Source organism: Poecilia mexicana, unplaced genomic scaffold, assembly GCF_051168715.1.
Source record: "Poecilia mexicana isolate PSO_F unplaced genomic scaffold, ASM5116871v1 scaffold_15, whole genome shotgun sequence".
In the NCBI taxonomy this organism is placed as follows: Eukaryota; Metazoa; Chordata; class Actinopteri; order Cyprinodontiformes; family Poeciliidae; genus Poecilia; species Poecilia mexicana.
The window spans coordinates 16791532-16806795 of NW_028263384.1; the positions used below are offsets into that span (position 1 = coordinate 16791532).

Consider the following 15264-nt stretch of genomic DNA (forward strand, 5'->3'; position numbering starts at 1 on the left):
TTCAAGTCACACCACAGCATCTCAGTGAGATCAAGATTTGAGCTTAGACTTTTTGTTTCTTAATTCTAAGCCAGTCTTTATGATGTTCTGACTTATTGTGCGTTATTGCATGGTTCAGTGCTACAATAAAATAGTCAAATTTTCCCCGGTCCCACATGGTATTAATCATACTGGTGAGGTGGCCAGGTGCGGCAAACCCTCCCTGTGACACTGCCAACTCCATGCTTCATAGTTGCTATGAGGCTTTTTCCTGGAATGCTGTCTTTGGTTTCAGGTGCACGACAAGTTCAATTTCAGACTCACCTGTCCTCAGAAACATGACTTGTAAAGGTTCTGGTCTTCGTCTATGTTTTCTGTGGCAAACCTTAGTTTGGTCATTGGATATCAGCCAGAAAGAAAATGATTTCCTCCTTAGTCACCTTCATGACCAAATGTCATGAAGGTCTTCAACTTGTAGACTATTTTTTTTGTGTGTGTGGAATAGTTGTTTTCCCAGTTCTTTTTTTTTGAGTTCTTTCTTAGTAGACTTAGGTCAGACAGCTCTTTGGGTCTTAACATTCACCCTCTCTTCAATACAGTAAGCTTGATATCTGAGTTTTAACCTCATCTAAAATGTTCCCCGTTCTTATCATGTGCACCTGTGTCTGATTTTAGCAATGTTAAGAGAACATGAAAGTCCTTATCTATTCCCTTCCACAAATGGCATTTTAAATTACATTTATTTTTGCTTGTCATCCATGTGTGGAAATGTTAGAAAACCACACAGACTTTCTTGATTTTAATGTTTACTGCTCATATAAAAGACTAAAGAAACTATTTATTGTATTCAACAAATGACAAAATACTGCCTTGCTCTGGAGTTAAAACGAGAAAATCAACGATTGAGCTGGAAATAATCACACATAATTCAGGTAAAATATGTTTCATTTTAGTCATTAAAAAAAGCATCGTCTTTATCATCACAGTCAAAGTTAGGAAATGGAGGAAATTCTTAATAAAAACATTGTCAAAATTGACTAAGACAGTCAGAATGATATGGCACAAACCTAAAGACATAACATCCCACGTGGCAAAGCCAAACAAATCAATATAATTTCTGCAGGCCTCAAGACTAAGCATAATGTATGCTTATAAAGTGCTATTATGTAATATAAACACTAAACAGTTATATTAGTTATGATGCCAGGATAATTTTGGAAACTCCGTTGAAAGATGAATGAAATCGTATTAATTACAGTCTTTGTCAGACAAAAATAAGCCACATACTGATATGATGTTATATCAATAAATATTCTATCAACAGTGTATCATATCTTTTCTTGATCACTTAATGATGAAGCAAAACAAACAAAAAAAAAAACAAACAAAAAAATCCACAATTTTACAAATTCCAGGCCACTCCAAGACATCAATTCCCACCCAGAACGTTAAGCGGGTCATCAAATATGTTGCTGGAATCTGGTGCACTACTCGTTTCCTTGGCTGGTGGAGTTTTCTTTGATTTATCCGGAGCCTTCGGCACTGGCTTTGCTGTGCTTGTAAAAATGTCATCTTTGAAGGGCAGAGAGATATAACAATGTTAAAATATGACAAATAAAAGGTGAGCACTAAGCAACACAACTGATCTCCAGAAAGTATACGGTGGCATGCAAAAGTATTAAGTTTTGTATTTTTACATTTTGTCATGTTCAAACCTCAAACATATGTTATAGAGATTTAATATGGCAGATCTACACAAAGTAGTCCATCATTGTTAGCAGTGGTGCCCTACACTTTGTTGCATAACCTAATTGTTGCTTTAAACTACTCAAGTTCTTCCCTGGCCTTTCTGATTTGTTTCTTAGTTTTTGTGATATTTGTTCTCCAATGTTCCCCAACAAGCCTTTGAGCCCTTCACAAATCAATTGGACTGAAATTAAATTACACATTTGCTAATTGCGTGACTTTCCACTTGTTTCACTAAATTTCATCCACTGGTATCAGAGTAAAAAGAGCTGAATAAAAATATATGCCTCACTTTTCAGACCTTATGACACTTATTTATCCCACATTTCATTAATACCCACTACCATGCTTTGGCTTAATCACACAAAAATCGCCATAAAATACACTGAAGTTTATGGTTATACTCTAAAAATGTGGAACACTTTGGAAAAAGCATTGTAAATGTGTGACGAACATCACTGTTGCTTACCCATGTCGTCATCAAATATAGACTTGGTTTCTCCCTTTAACTTGGACTTCGGTTTTGGTTTAAATGTGTCTGTCAGGTCAGCAAAAATGTCTACATTATCGTCAAACAAGGCAGCATCAATGCTTTTCTCTTTGAGCTTCTTGTCAACTTTAGGCACAATGGTGGCTTCGTCCTGTAACACAAATTCAGACAGGAAAAACGGGAATCAAATCCACCCTGATGGCACAGGTGATTCAATTACCACAAACAAAAAGGTAAACCTACCTGAAAAATGTCCTGTGTTGAAAAACTGCTGCCGTTCTTGATTTCTTTATTAGTTTTGGATGTGGCAGTGGCACTGCTGTTAAGTCCAAATAAGTCGTCATCGTCATCTTCCATAAAGGGTGAGGCTTTAGCTTTCTGTGTTACTGAACGTGGCTTAACATTTTGGAAAAGATCATCAGTGTGCGTATCAAATATAGAGGAGAGTTGACTGGGATCTATATCCTTCTTCAGTCCTGCTCCACTACTGGCCTGTGGCTCGATGCTCTTGGGGGTCTCTCTGGGTGAGGGCTTGTTAAAGATGGTTTTAGGCCCAAAGAGACCATCTGAGCCAAAGAGGTCATCTTCTTCTAATGGTAGTTGTTTCTTTGTGCTGCTGCTGTCCTTACTGGAGTCTTTCGTTCCTGCTTTTGTCGATACTGGCAATGACAGCTCATTGGGTCTGGAAGAGCTTTGAGAGAATGAAGGCTGTGAAGACAAGGGCTTTGGTGAGGTTGATGCTTCGGACGACGAAGGTGATGTTGGGTTGACGGGCGCGAGGTTGGATTTGTCTGACGGGGGCAATGCGAAACTGGAAACACTGGGATTTGGAGCAAAAATATCTTCCCCTCCGCTCTGATCTGTGTCCCCCACCGACTTTTTGGCAGCCTGCTGCCTGGCCGCTCTGGACTGGGGTCTCCGAAGAGCCGAACCTTTTGCACGGCCCTGCAAGGGTAGGGAGATTTTAGCTACTTTCGGAGCAGATGGAGGTGAAGATAAAGAGACAACAGTGCAGAAAGTGCCAAACTCAAAACCCACCTTGTGTGCACTTTGTAGAGTCGTGACCTGGACTGGTGTATCAAAGCTCACCCCCCCTTCGCTCTCTTCATGTCCTCCTATGGGGGTTGAAACAGGACTGGGGCTCAGGCTGGAGCTGGATACCCCAGAGGAAGAGCTCAGAGTCCCTGACATGCTGGAAAGAGCTCCCGGGAGCAAAGCAGCAGGGTTGATCATCAGACTGGCCTGGATGTAAAAAAAAAAAAAAAAAAAAAAAAAAAAAAAAAAGAAAAAAAAATCAGTTGCAGTGATAGCTGTGTAGTTTCTTTTTAAGATGACTTTACTTCGAGCAAGAAAATTCAGCATATGTACAGAACCATGAACTAATAGTACAGATTTGTATCACTTCTCTAACTAGTAAGTTCCTCTGTGTGGTTCAGAGAAAGGAGAAACCAGGACCGAGGATGGAAATGGTGCAAGAGAAACAACGAACAGCAAGAACTGCTGAAACTGCAAAGACCAGCAAGACATCTCTTCTTCATTAGTAAGATAAAATGATAAAATGACTGTTCAATTAGGACAGTCAATTTCAGCCAAGGTTTGGAAGAAGAATAGGAAGAATAGGAAAAAGCAGGTGAAAAATATGTAAAGATCTTCCCCGAAGAGGAAAATAAGAGAAAAAAAATAGGTCAGTATTAAAGGCTTTTGATTCAGTTAAAAAAAATTAAATTACTTGAAGTTTCCCAATCCTTGAGGAATCTTTAGGTTTTACAGGGCTTGGTGCTGGTTTCTGTGTGGTCAAATTACAGCAGGATCAAAATTGTATCAAACATAGAATTTGTGTTTTATTAAAAAAAAAAAAAAAAAAATCTTACAAATTGAGAACAGAACAAAACAAAAATAATGCTTCTAAATCAGTAAATAGTTGCCACAGTTTTGTAGTATCAAACTGAAAAAAAAAATAAAAAATCAAAACCAATCAAAAACAGACAAATTTAGCCCACCTGAATCTCTGAAACAGGATCAGGGCTTGCAAGTGGCGCTTTATCAAGAGGTTTGCTTGGTTTCTTTGCTACTATCTAAATAAAAAGGAAAATAAACGGTTGGTATTTTTTGTAAGTGTTAAAAATATTGAAATCCGGTGTTTTCTAAAAACAAAACTATATTGTTACCGGAGGGGGAGGCGTTGCTTTGACAGAGCTGAAAATGTCATCTTCGTCATCGTCTGAAAACAGATTATGCGCTGCTGGTTTCATCGGACTGACCTTAGAACTCTGAAAATTGACCAATACAATACAATGAAAAACATTTGCAACTACATACAGAAGAAAAATATTTGCAGAGTAAGCAAAACCACAAACATGCTCATGACAAGTTTTGCTTATGGGAACTTTGTAGAAATAATGTCATTAAATGTAACTGCACAACCTTTAGGAGACACTTGTTACTTTATGCAGTAAAGCGGTAAGTGATGATGTGAAAAGTCATATTGCTTGTTTGTGCATCAAAGTCTTGGCCAATACAATGAATTCTGATTCTCAAGAGAGAATGCAATTGCTGCCAAATTTTATTTCACAAAAATATAACGAGGAATATGAATCAGTTCATAGTGGAACAGTAAATGTAGTTTGGAAGGTTTAAATAAATTTGACTTTAACATCTGAACTGAACTTGGAGCTAGCTCTTGTTACGAGTGAACTCGCACAACAATGCAGCAGATGCACTGACCTCAGCTTTTGTTGTGGCTGCAAAAAGATCAACATCAGGGTCGTTGTCCTTCTGCTGCGTTTGACTGAACAGCAGCTCTTCGTCCTGGAAAACCCCTGTGCTCTTATTCTGCTGTTGCTCCTCTGCGGGCTGCGGGAAAATTTTACATTTCAAATGCAGAAGTAAAACGAAAATGCAGATGAATGAATTTCCCCATATTCTCTGTTCTATTACAAGGCAGACAAACCTCTGGCGTCTTTCCTGCCGTGGGCTTACTGGCTGAGAATGTTGGAACGTTCCATTCTGATTCGTCTTCGTCATCCTCATCAAACAGACTGACTGTTTTTGATTTGCCTTTGTCTTCCTTCTTTTCCTCGGTCCTGAACATTGGTGGTGGAGTGCCTTTGGCGAGGAAGAGGTCATCCTGGTCTTCATCATCCAGAGGGCCCTTTGTCTGCTTGCTGCTGAGAACGTCGATGCCACCAAACAGACTGACTGCTCCAGCAGGCTTCTTTCTGATTTCAGCGCTCTCTGGTGACGGCAGCGCTTCAGGTTTCTTTTCAGCTGGCTTCGGCTGCACCGGCGGTTTGTCCTTTGCTGGGGCCTCAGAGACCAGAACCTGCTCTGGCTTCGAGGAGGACTGCGAAGAGGCAACAGGCATCTGAGAAAATTACAGATAATAAAACGGTTACACGTGGAGGATGCACAAATACACATATGTGAACTTTCAAACATCAGAACTTCTAAGAAGTGTCTTCGACGAACAGTTTAGGTTTGTAGGACCACACGTTATACCAACTCAATATCATCCTCTACACCAGTTTGTTATGCTAAAGTCTTGTCGATATGAGTGAAGGTGCTCTTGTATAAATATTCTGTTTGTTAAGTTAGAAATGTAAAATTCTCAAAATAATTCCCAAACATGAGACAGTTCTATCTACAAGAATAGTTTATCTTCTTGGTTTCAACCAAGCATCAAAAGAATAATAATAAAAAAAATGCATAAGTCATGCATAAGCAATGAGTTTAAGACTTTTGCTCACTCACTTTAGTGGGGGCTTCAGAGTTTGTGTGAACTGCAGGGTTATTGCCAAACAGAGATTCTTTTCCTTCATCATCTCCCTCGTCTTCAAACAGGAGAGCAACCCTCTGGGGCTTCTTCTGACTTCATGAAGGCAACAGAACAAGAAGTCAAGTAAATATTTAAGATGTTAAAGTACAATAACAGTTACAACGCAACTTGAGCCAGACAAGGGCTGCTTTGTTTTCCGTTTATAAATGAATCAGGTTATTTACAACCGCATGTACCTTGACGTCTTGGTGTCGGCAAACAGGTCATCATCATCCTCGTCGTTGAACAAACTGCTCTTCTGAGATATTTTAGTACTTGGGAGGTTAGATGGGGCACTGGTGCTGGTTTTCATTCCTCCCGTTTTACTCTCCGCCTTCGATGAGCTGCTTTTTGGACTTATCCACTGATCCTGACATTTCAGAAAGTTACATATTTCAAATTCAGAAAAATCCTGGTTGGCGAGTAGAAAATATTACCTTTGTTGACCTCATACCTCGTCGTCGCTGAAAAGAGAGCTGGATGCCGCTTTGGTGGGTGGCGGGACGGCGACTTTAGCTTGAGATGGTTTAACTTGAGATTTGGCTGCAGATGCAAAAAGATCCTACAAGGTAAAAGATTGACATGTAGTGATGTCAAATAAAACGCGTCAGATTTTATTTTTTGCTGTAATGAAACTGTTTTCACCTCTTCTTCTTCCTCATCATCAAATAAGGACAGGGGGGTCTTGCCGGTTTTACCCAAACTTGGCGGGTCAGGCTTAGATTGACTCTTAGTGGCTCCTGGAAATAACTGACGCAAACAAAATGGATATCAAGCGTTATCGAAATGCTTTGTGAGATTCATCTCTTCTTTACCATTTTGTTTCTACTGCAAACATTACCTGAGGCTCTTCATCGTCAGAGAACAGGCTTGTGCTACGAGGCGTTTCTGCTGGCTTAACTGGAGCTTTTCCAACATCAGCAGCAGCAGGAACATCCTGAAGTTCATAAATGTAAACAAAATACAAAAAGTTGTGAAATTATCCCATAACAAAAAGAAAAATGAAAAGAAAAAAAAGAGATGCACAGGTTAGTTTTCTCGTCAAAGACAAAATGTAAAAATTAAGGATGTAAACAAAAAAAATTAGACAAAATAATGCATTGGTTTGACACAATATTTCCCAAGATGTGGGATGAAATGTGAAGGTTTACTCCTCTCTTCTTGATACAATTTCTGCATTGCAGAATAATGAGGTGCATTTTACACAGAACCTTTTTCACCCATAATCTGGTTCCACAGATTATGGGTGAATCAGATTACCTAGCAGTGTTCTTAATGTGCAGTGTCCCTTGACAAATAAATGTTAATTATTTTGACCTTATTAAACAAAGTTAATTAAGTAAAATTTATTTACCGTATTTTCCGCACTATAAGGCGCACCTTAAATTAATGGCCTTTTTTAGGACTTTTTTCATTTATAAGGTACACCGCATTATAAGGCGCATAGGACAGACGCTACAGTTAGGATTGCCGACGATCCCGTATTGAACCTATACGGATGCGATTTGTTCCGTACTCTACAAATGTGGATGTGTAATAATACAGAAAAGATCCCAGAGTACTTTACATAGTAGGTTGCCCCAGTCAACACTCACGGTGTTGGTGATGGTATATTGTGCCCAACTGTTTTCTGGGTAACGCAGACCAACTGACACGCTGCCCGCAGTCTCTGTCTCTCTTCCCCCGCGCCCCCCCGGCTTTAAATGTACAGGGACTGGTCCCTTGAAGCATCCCGGATGAATGTCTAAAGCCACTTTGTTGACATAAAGAATGTCAACAAAACAGTCCGACTCCGGTCGGCTAGGAGAGCCTTCCGCGACTGAGCCGGGGAGTGGCCGGACGATGGTCACCCTTCTCCGTTCGCGCACAGCATGTTCGTGGAGAACGTGGTGCTAAATGACCTGCAGATAGGTCAGTCAAACTTTATTAACAAACCAGCATTCTGACAACTATCCCAGCATGCACCGCGCGTTTCTTCTTCTATGGGCGAAAATGAAGTCGGCGCCTGCTTACCATAGCTGCTAGACCTGTTGTGGCTCAATATTGGTCCATATATAAGGCGCACCAGATTATAAGGCGCACTGTCGGCTTTTAAGGAAATTGAAGGTTTTTAGGTGCGCCTTATAGTGCGTAAAATACGGTACTTAAATGCAAGTTATTATTAAATCTATTTTGAGCATTCCACTTTTAGTGTAAGTTTATTGCTGTGCTATAAACATTTGACCGTCTATGGATCAATGCACAGCACTTTGGAAATGTATTGTCATAAACGTGCTTTATAAATCAGATCTAGCAAAGATCATCAAGTTCACTTAAGAAGCCATAAGTAGTTTTAGAAGAAAAACCAACCTTAACATTGTGACCACTGAAGACAATGGAGCACTTTTAGATTGAATTTCTGACATTTTGCGAATGAAAACAAACTAAATTAATGCGTGTCGGGGCCAAGTAGGTAAACAATAGTCTATCCAGACCTCTTCATTTTTCTCAGAGTCCTCGCTGGTAGACGTCTGCCGTTTTTTCAAGCCCTCGCTTAGCAGGCTTTTAGTTGCAGGACCAAACATGGAGATAGCCCCAGCTGGCATCTAAACATGAGATCGACCGTCAGCATTGCAACACACAGAAAACACTACATACAACACTAGACGTTTCTTCGAAAGAATGCTTTCATTTACCTTTTTCTCCGGAGGTTTATCTTTCTCCTCCTCAGGCTCCTTCTTGCTTTGGGTTGGAGTTGCTGCTTTGAACTTGCCACTGAATATGTCGCCATCATCGTCCTCATCGTCAAAAAGGTCAATTGAATTTTTAAGTTTGGCTTTCTCCTGTACAGCTGGAAATAAAATAAAATAAATAATCAAGCCAGGATCCCATTGTAATAACTGCAGCGCCACTCGGGCGACTCTTTCATTCACTTACCAGAGTCGGACTTTTTCAGAATTTTACCACTAAAGAAATCATCGTCTTCGTCGTCGTCAAACAGCCCCCCGACTCCACCACCACCAGCTCCAGTGAGAGTTTGTGTGGGAGCAGTTTTGGTCCCGACAGCAGCTGGGGTCTTATTTTCTTTTCTCTCCTCTGAGTCAGAGCTTTGTCCAGAACCAAACAGGCTGTTATCTAATTGGAGAAAGTTTGTTTCAGTACAATAAAGCAAAAAAAAAAAAAAAAAAAAGGTTGCATGTTACTATTAAGATCTCTTCTACTACCTGGAAATATCGATACGGCACCAGCTGGAATCTTCTTATCAGCTTTACGAGATTCTGAACAGCAAAATAAACGTTAATCTCAATCTGTGTGTTTACTTTAAAAATGAATCTATTTGTTTTTCTACATTTTACCTTCAGCTTGAGATGCGCTTCTTATCTTTTCATTCATTACTCTTTTCTCCTCCAACGCAGGTTTTGGCGCCTCAGAGAAAAGATCTCCCTGTATGATGCAATAGAACATGACACATTAAAATCTGATCCCACCGCTTCCACGATACGAAAACAGGAAATAAATCACATCACCTCGTCATCGTCGTCGAAGAGGCCCTTTCCTCCGCTGAAGAGGCCGCTTTTTCCACCAAATGGGGAGAAGTCATCGTCGTCGTCATCATCGTAATGATCATCCATCTTGGGAGGCTTAAACATGTCATCGCTATCCTCCTCAGCCGCTGGTAAAATTTAAATGAACAGTTTAAGTTTGGTCGGTTTGTCACGAAAACTCTAATGGTGCGTCAAAACTTAAAAGGCTGAACAGGAATGATGATGACTGTGTGTCCTACCCTGTGGTTTTGCAGGCTTTGGTTCTTTTCTGCCTTTACTCTTCTTCTTAGATGCCAATGCTTCAGTATAATGAGATGGTAGAAACAAAAGATCCATAAACATGCACATGTAAAAATGACAGACGTATGTGAACTGCACTTGATGTTGTACTCAAAAGGGCGCTTCAACACCAGGTTTTCACTAAAACAAGACACAGCTGGGCTTATCCAAAACAGGTGTAAATGGTAGCCCAGAAATGATCGTAGGATAGGTATATGCGATTTATGAAATGGATAATACCAACAAAGCAAACAACTGGATGTGGATAAATGTGGTGGCTGAAAACTGTAGCTCACTTCTATAAGTAGAGAGAACTTTATTGGTCCCTTTATTTACAGAGACCAATAAAGTCTCCGTAAATTCTTTGTGATGTTATTCTAACCTTCCCAAATATAAGTAGGCAAGTTAACAGCTGCATATTATCTGTTATGAACAGCTACATTTGTTTAATTGCTCACTAATAATTATCCAACAAAGCTTGGTTTCTTCAGCTAATTTCGTAAATAATTGTGTCCTAAACGATTTGTGTGAAAATGACCAAACGTGTTTGATACCCGAGGACCAATAAGATGTAAGAATGAAAATCTACAGTGTGATGTCGTGTGTGAGGTAGATGGTAATGACAGGAACTTACACGCACGATCTCCTTCAGGCCGGGTCATTTGTTCCCCTTTGATTCGGGCGGCTAACTCATCTTCAAATTTGAACTCGCCTGTGTTCTGTGACATATAAAATATCAGCTGTCATTCTCTTTGGGAATCATCTGAAATACCCAACACCTAAATTATAGTTTCCCATTTCAGATACTTTAGGTCTGTACAAAATTATTATTATTTTGTGTGACCCGGCTATACCTTTGGAGCATCATCTTCATCTGATTTTTCAAATAAGTCTGAATCCTCGTCCTCCTCTTCTTCAAAACTAACCATTGATGACTTCTAGATGAAATTGAGGAGAAAATGTAAAACTTAATTGGTTTGGAGGTGAAGTTATTTGTTATATGGAGATAGAAAAATGACTTAAGATACCTTTTGAACATTATTGTGAGCTTCGGGCTCCTCCTGGGAAACGTCATCATCTGAATTCTGTTTAAAAGAAGAAATAAAATTATTATTATTAAATGTTTTTGAAAATTAAAACAAAACCATAACACGTGAAATAATAAGGGAAATATTGTCTCACAAATTCTTCTTTGTCATTTTCACTGTCGACAACGCTGTCCCTGTCGCTGTCGACCGATAGTTCTGAAAATGACCTAAAGGTTATTGATGTCAAGCTGAGGTACAGACAAGAGCGGCTGTGAGAGTCTTACCATCACTCGACAGGTCACCAAGCCCAACATCGTCCTGCTCCATGAAGGCTTGAGAGCCAATCAGATACGGAAGTGGCCTATCCACGTAGAGATCCTAATGCAAAAATAAGTAACACCCAAACTTAATTACGCTGATCTCATCACATGCATTGCAGTCAAAACTGCAATAATTGCATTTTGCAATTGTTGCGTTTCAGAGGAGCAGCACACCTTGGGTTCGAGGATGGCCTCTACTCTGTCCGGGATCTCCTCGTCCTCGGAGTCAGAGTTCCCCGCCTTGATGTCCAGATGCTCAAACGCTGACTCCAGTACTTTCAGCCCATAACTCACAGCTTCCTGCATCTTGGGGATCAACTCTGCCTCTTTTTGCTCTCGAGTCTTTTCCTGAAGTTCAGAGATGAATAAATAAAATGTGAAAATACTTACAAAAGTAGTTTCAGACTTAATGTTTTTTTCACATTTTATGCTACAATCAAGAAATCAGTGTAATTTACTAGACTTTCATCTGCTTGACCAACACAAAGTAGCACATAATCATGAAGAAAAAGCAAAATGTGACATGGGTTCATTTTCTCTCCAGTTAAAAAATGAAATATGGCTTGCTTTTGTATTTAGACCTGTAAACAATAATACCCCTAAATAAAATTAAAATCTAGTGCAACAAACCCACCCCCTCATCAGTGAACAAATGGCATGAAAGACCAAGTAAAGGCCGGGGGGGAAAAAAAAAAAAAAAAAAAAAAAGCATAGAAGACCTTTAAACCAGGGTTAGTCAAGCAAATATCTGGCTATTAAGAAATAAAATAAGAATTACAGTAAAACTGAGACAATACATTGTTTTCCTCCCATTTTACAGACATGCACTACTTAGCATTTCCTATCACATAAAATTCCAGTACAATAAATTTACATTTGTGTTTGTAAAGTGACAATCTGTGAAAAGCTCAAAACGCTGTACTCAAGGAAAACGAGAGATGTCAGCAGGTTTGTGCTCAGTTACCTGTTCAGGCTGCTTCTCTGAAGCATCAGCCTTGGGCATCGTCTCCTCCACCTCCTCATCGTACACTCTCTGTTACAGAACAGGATACACTGGATCATGTGTCGTCTACTTAAAAACTCAGCTGGCTCAAAAGGAGTCTAAAAATATCAATGCAAATTTAATTTGGTAAATACTATTAATGAAGTTATGAGATGCATTACATTTTCTATAAATTGTGTATTAGAGAGCATTAAAAAGTCATTGAAGACAGAGTGCAGGCGGCTGTCTGTGGCCTTGGTGTCCCGGATAAGGCTGTCCAACTGCTGTTCAATCTCATGCGTCTTTGACAACATTCTCTGCGAAAAGTCTTGGAGGAAGAGGAAGAGCTGCGAGACGAAAAAAAAAAAAAAGCAGTTACGAGAACAGGATCCGTTGATCTCACAACTTTCTCAAACACTGTTTTACTGATGCTTCAAAATTGCGATAGGATTTCTAGCTTACCCCCGAGTCGGCTGCTAAGGACCAGTTGGCACTGTGTTGTCGGATCTCCTCAAGACTCCACGGCCTCTCCCACACCTGAGCATCTTTGCTAAAAGCCTCACTTCGGCTTGGGCCATTTGCGATTCCATTTGGCAAAGTACTCATCTGGAATCAGATAACTTGTTGTGATGATGGAAATCAATAATTCATGCAGGCTTTTTAAAGCCCATCAACACATAAAGAGGACAAAACCAAAAACAGAAAATTATCTTTACTATACATTTGTACTCTAAACGAACACAGGTTACCTGTAGGAGGAAATAAGAGCAAAAACACAAATTGGAGTGAATGTTTCCACTGACAAAGATTTTATGAGAGCGAGTTTTGCTGCCTATAGCTGCCTTGACATAAGTACCACTTATGTATGACATTAAATAATCAGTTTCAGTTGCATATCTTTTCTTCATAGTACCTTTCCTTTAACATCTTATCACATTAAAATTACAAAGCTCAGTGCATTTTATCGGCATTGTGCATAACAGACCGACAGAAAGTTCCCCCTGTACATAATCGTAAGGTGGAAGAAAAATGATTACGACACAATTTACAACTAAAAAAACCCCCCTGAAGAATCTGTTGTGCTTTTCAATTCAATTTACATTGTAAAAAGATTGATTCTGATACCCATAATAAATGCCAGAACTATCAGCTACATTTAGTTCACCAGTGGGTAATTCAGTCTCGGTGTTTACAGCCATTTATAGTACCGTTTTGTGAGGTCTATTAGAGAATGTTAGTGAGCAAACAGCACAATAAAGAACAAGGACACAGTGGTGTCTCTGAATCTTCGATTAGGTTATAATATAACAGCGCTCTGTAACATAACATCACGGAGTGCTGGACAATCCATCATTCAGAAATGGACAGCGTATGACACAACTGCAAATCTACAACGGTCACTCAACTAAACTGAAGAGCCTGGCAAAGAAAGAATCACTCAGAAAAGCAACAAGAAGGTCTGTGGTTACGCTGAGGAGCAGCAGAGGATCCACAGCTAAGGTGGGAGAATAACTACACAACTTGCTTTAATGCAAAAGTGGAAAACTTGTTGATTCACCATGAAACATTGTGGGGGCAACATTGCACTATGGTAATGGTAATTTTATTCAACACAGCCAAAAAAAGGTAGTCGGATTTGATGGAAAGATTGATGTAGCTAATTGCAGCACAATCCTCTAAGGCAATTCCAGTCCTCAGGCCCCCAGCCCCCATGTTTTAGATGTGCCTCTATTGCAGAACAAATGATTGCATGACCATCAAGTACTGCAGAAGCCTGTTAATCACCCACAGATTCAAACCAGGTGTGTGGCAGAAGGAAAACACCTAAAACATGGAGGGCAGGGGCGTGTGGGGATCGGAATTGAGTGGAGACTAACCACAAATGCATGCCCTGCTTTTTTTTGTACGATATCTTAAGTCTATGAATAATTTTCCTTCCACTTAACAATATGCATCACTTGTCTTGGTTTATCACAGAAAATACCAACAAAATGAATTACATTTGCATATATGTGACAAAATGTTATCAAATTCAAGCAACATATCCTGCCAGCCAGATGTGTACAAGGTGTTGGGGAAAACAACCTAAGAGCATAACATAGAAGTTAAGGACAGTGATGTCACAACCAGGAAGTTCATCATTGCTTGAAAGATCTCAAATCTTTACAAGCAGTAAGAGTTCAGCTGTGGGGGTCAAAGGTTTAAACCTCTTTAAAGTAAATTACATCAAAAAAACAGAGATAACTGTTTAAAAGATTCTTAGCATCTTTAACATGCGCATGCTACTATGTGAAACTAGATAACTGACCAAGTTTGTAGCAGAAACAATACTGAGTGTATTAACTAAAATTACGAAGACAGAGCTACCTTACCGAAGAACACAATTCAGAGTTATTTAGTGATTTGGTGCTTTTAGTGTCACCCAAAACAAATATTGACTTGTGAATTCCCATAAATGTTATAAACAGTTTAACCAGTACACTTGTAATGAAACACGACAGCGGTGCATTTACAGTGACGTTGCTAAAATAGCGAAAATAGCGAAATGTAATTTATTACGTCCTCATGAAGTTTCCAGAATTTGTTTTTTTTTTTTTTAATGGAAAGCGGGGGGGGACTGTTTGGCTAAGCTAGCATTTAGCTAGCCAACATCAACACTGATGTTCCGTGTAGCATAAACGGATAAATCACCCTGCATATAAGTGGTCCCACGCTTACCTTGAATATCTTCTGTCAAGCGCTGCCCACGTCGGACAACTGCGGTCAGAAACGAAGAAGAAGAAGAAAAAAAAAACAAGATCGATTATGCAAAATTTGGCCTTTCCCTCATTGGTCTTCTGACAGGTCAGCCATATTCTGTCTGCAGACAGTCACCTGACTAGCGTTGCATAGCAACCAAGTAGAGAGGGGCGGACCGGAACAAACCAACAATGTGAGAGAGCACTGCTGAGGTTTAAGCAGTTCTGTTTCTTTAACGAAAACATTAAGTCTATCTAGCGTCTCATCTTCCTCCAGACAATACTCCAGATTTCCTATGGAGTTTAGGTCAGGCTGGCCATTCAAACACAGTAATGCTACGGTAATTAAACCAGGCATTGGTAC

General features: G+C 39.7%; 1 protein-coding gene across 3 annotated transcripts; it reads right to left on the reverse strand.

Annotated features, from left to right (window-relative positions):
- Positions 1-906: 906 nt before the first annotated feature.
- On the reverse strand, positions 907-15062 carry washc2c (WASH complex subunit 2C). 3 transcript variants are annotated; one of them, XM_088012950.1, is made up of 31 exons: positions 14881-15062; positions 12625-12768; positions 12345-12509; positions 12145-12213; positions 11355-11528; positions 11145-11238; positions 11015-11076; positions 10861-10917; positions 10687-10770; positions 10467-10551; positions 9793-9852; positions 9536-9681; positions 9365-9452; positions 9233-9286; positions 8946-9143; positions 8705-8859; positions 8504-8614; positions 6871-6966; positions 6675-6779; positions 6484-6591; positions 6227-6399; positions 5966-6083; positions 5166-5558; positions 4940-5068; positions 4384-4485; positions 4216-4290; positions 3945-4001; positions 3254-3457; positions 2459-3160; positions 2195-2366; positions 907-1551 (listed from the first exon to the last, which is right to left on the reverse strand). In XM_088012950.1, the coding sequence occupies exons 2-31, from the start codon at positions 12766-12768 to the stop codon at positions 1409-1411; spliced, it is 4323 nt and encodes a 1440-aa protein (XP_087869076.1). In that variant the 5' UTR covers positions 14881-15062; the 3' UTR covers positions 907-1408. The 3 variants fall into 3 exon arrangements, with proteins under 3 accessions (XP_087869076.1, XP_014840230.2, XP_087869077.1); XM_014984744.2 differs by having other exon boundaries at positions 5166-5579; XM_088012951.1 differs by lacking the exon at positions 3945-4001 and having other exon boundaries at positions 5166-5579.
- Between the last annotated feature and the right edge of the window lie 202 nt (positions 15063-15264).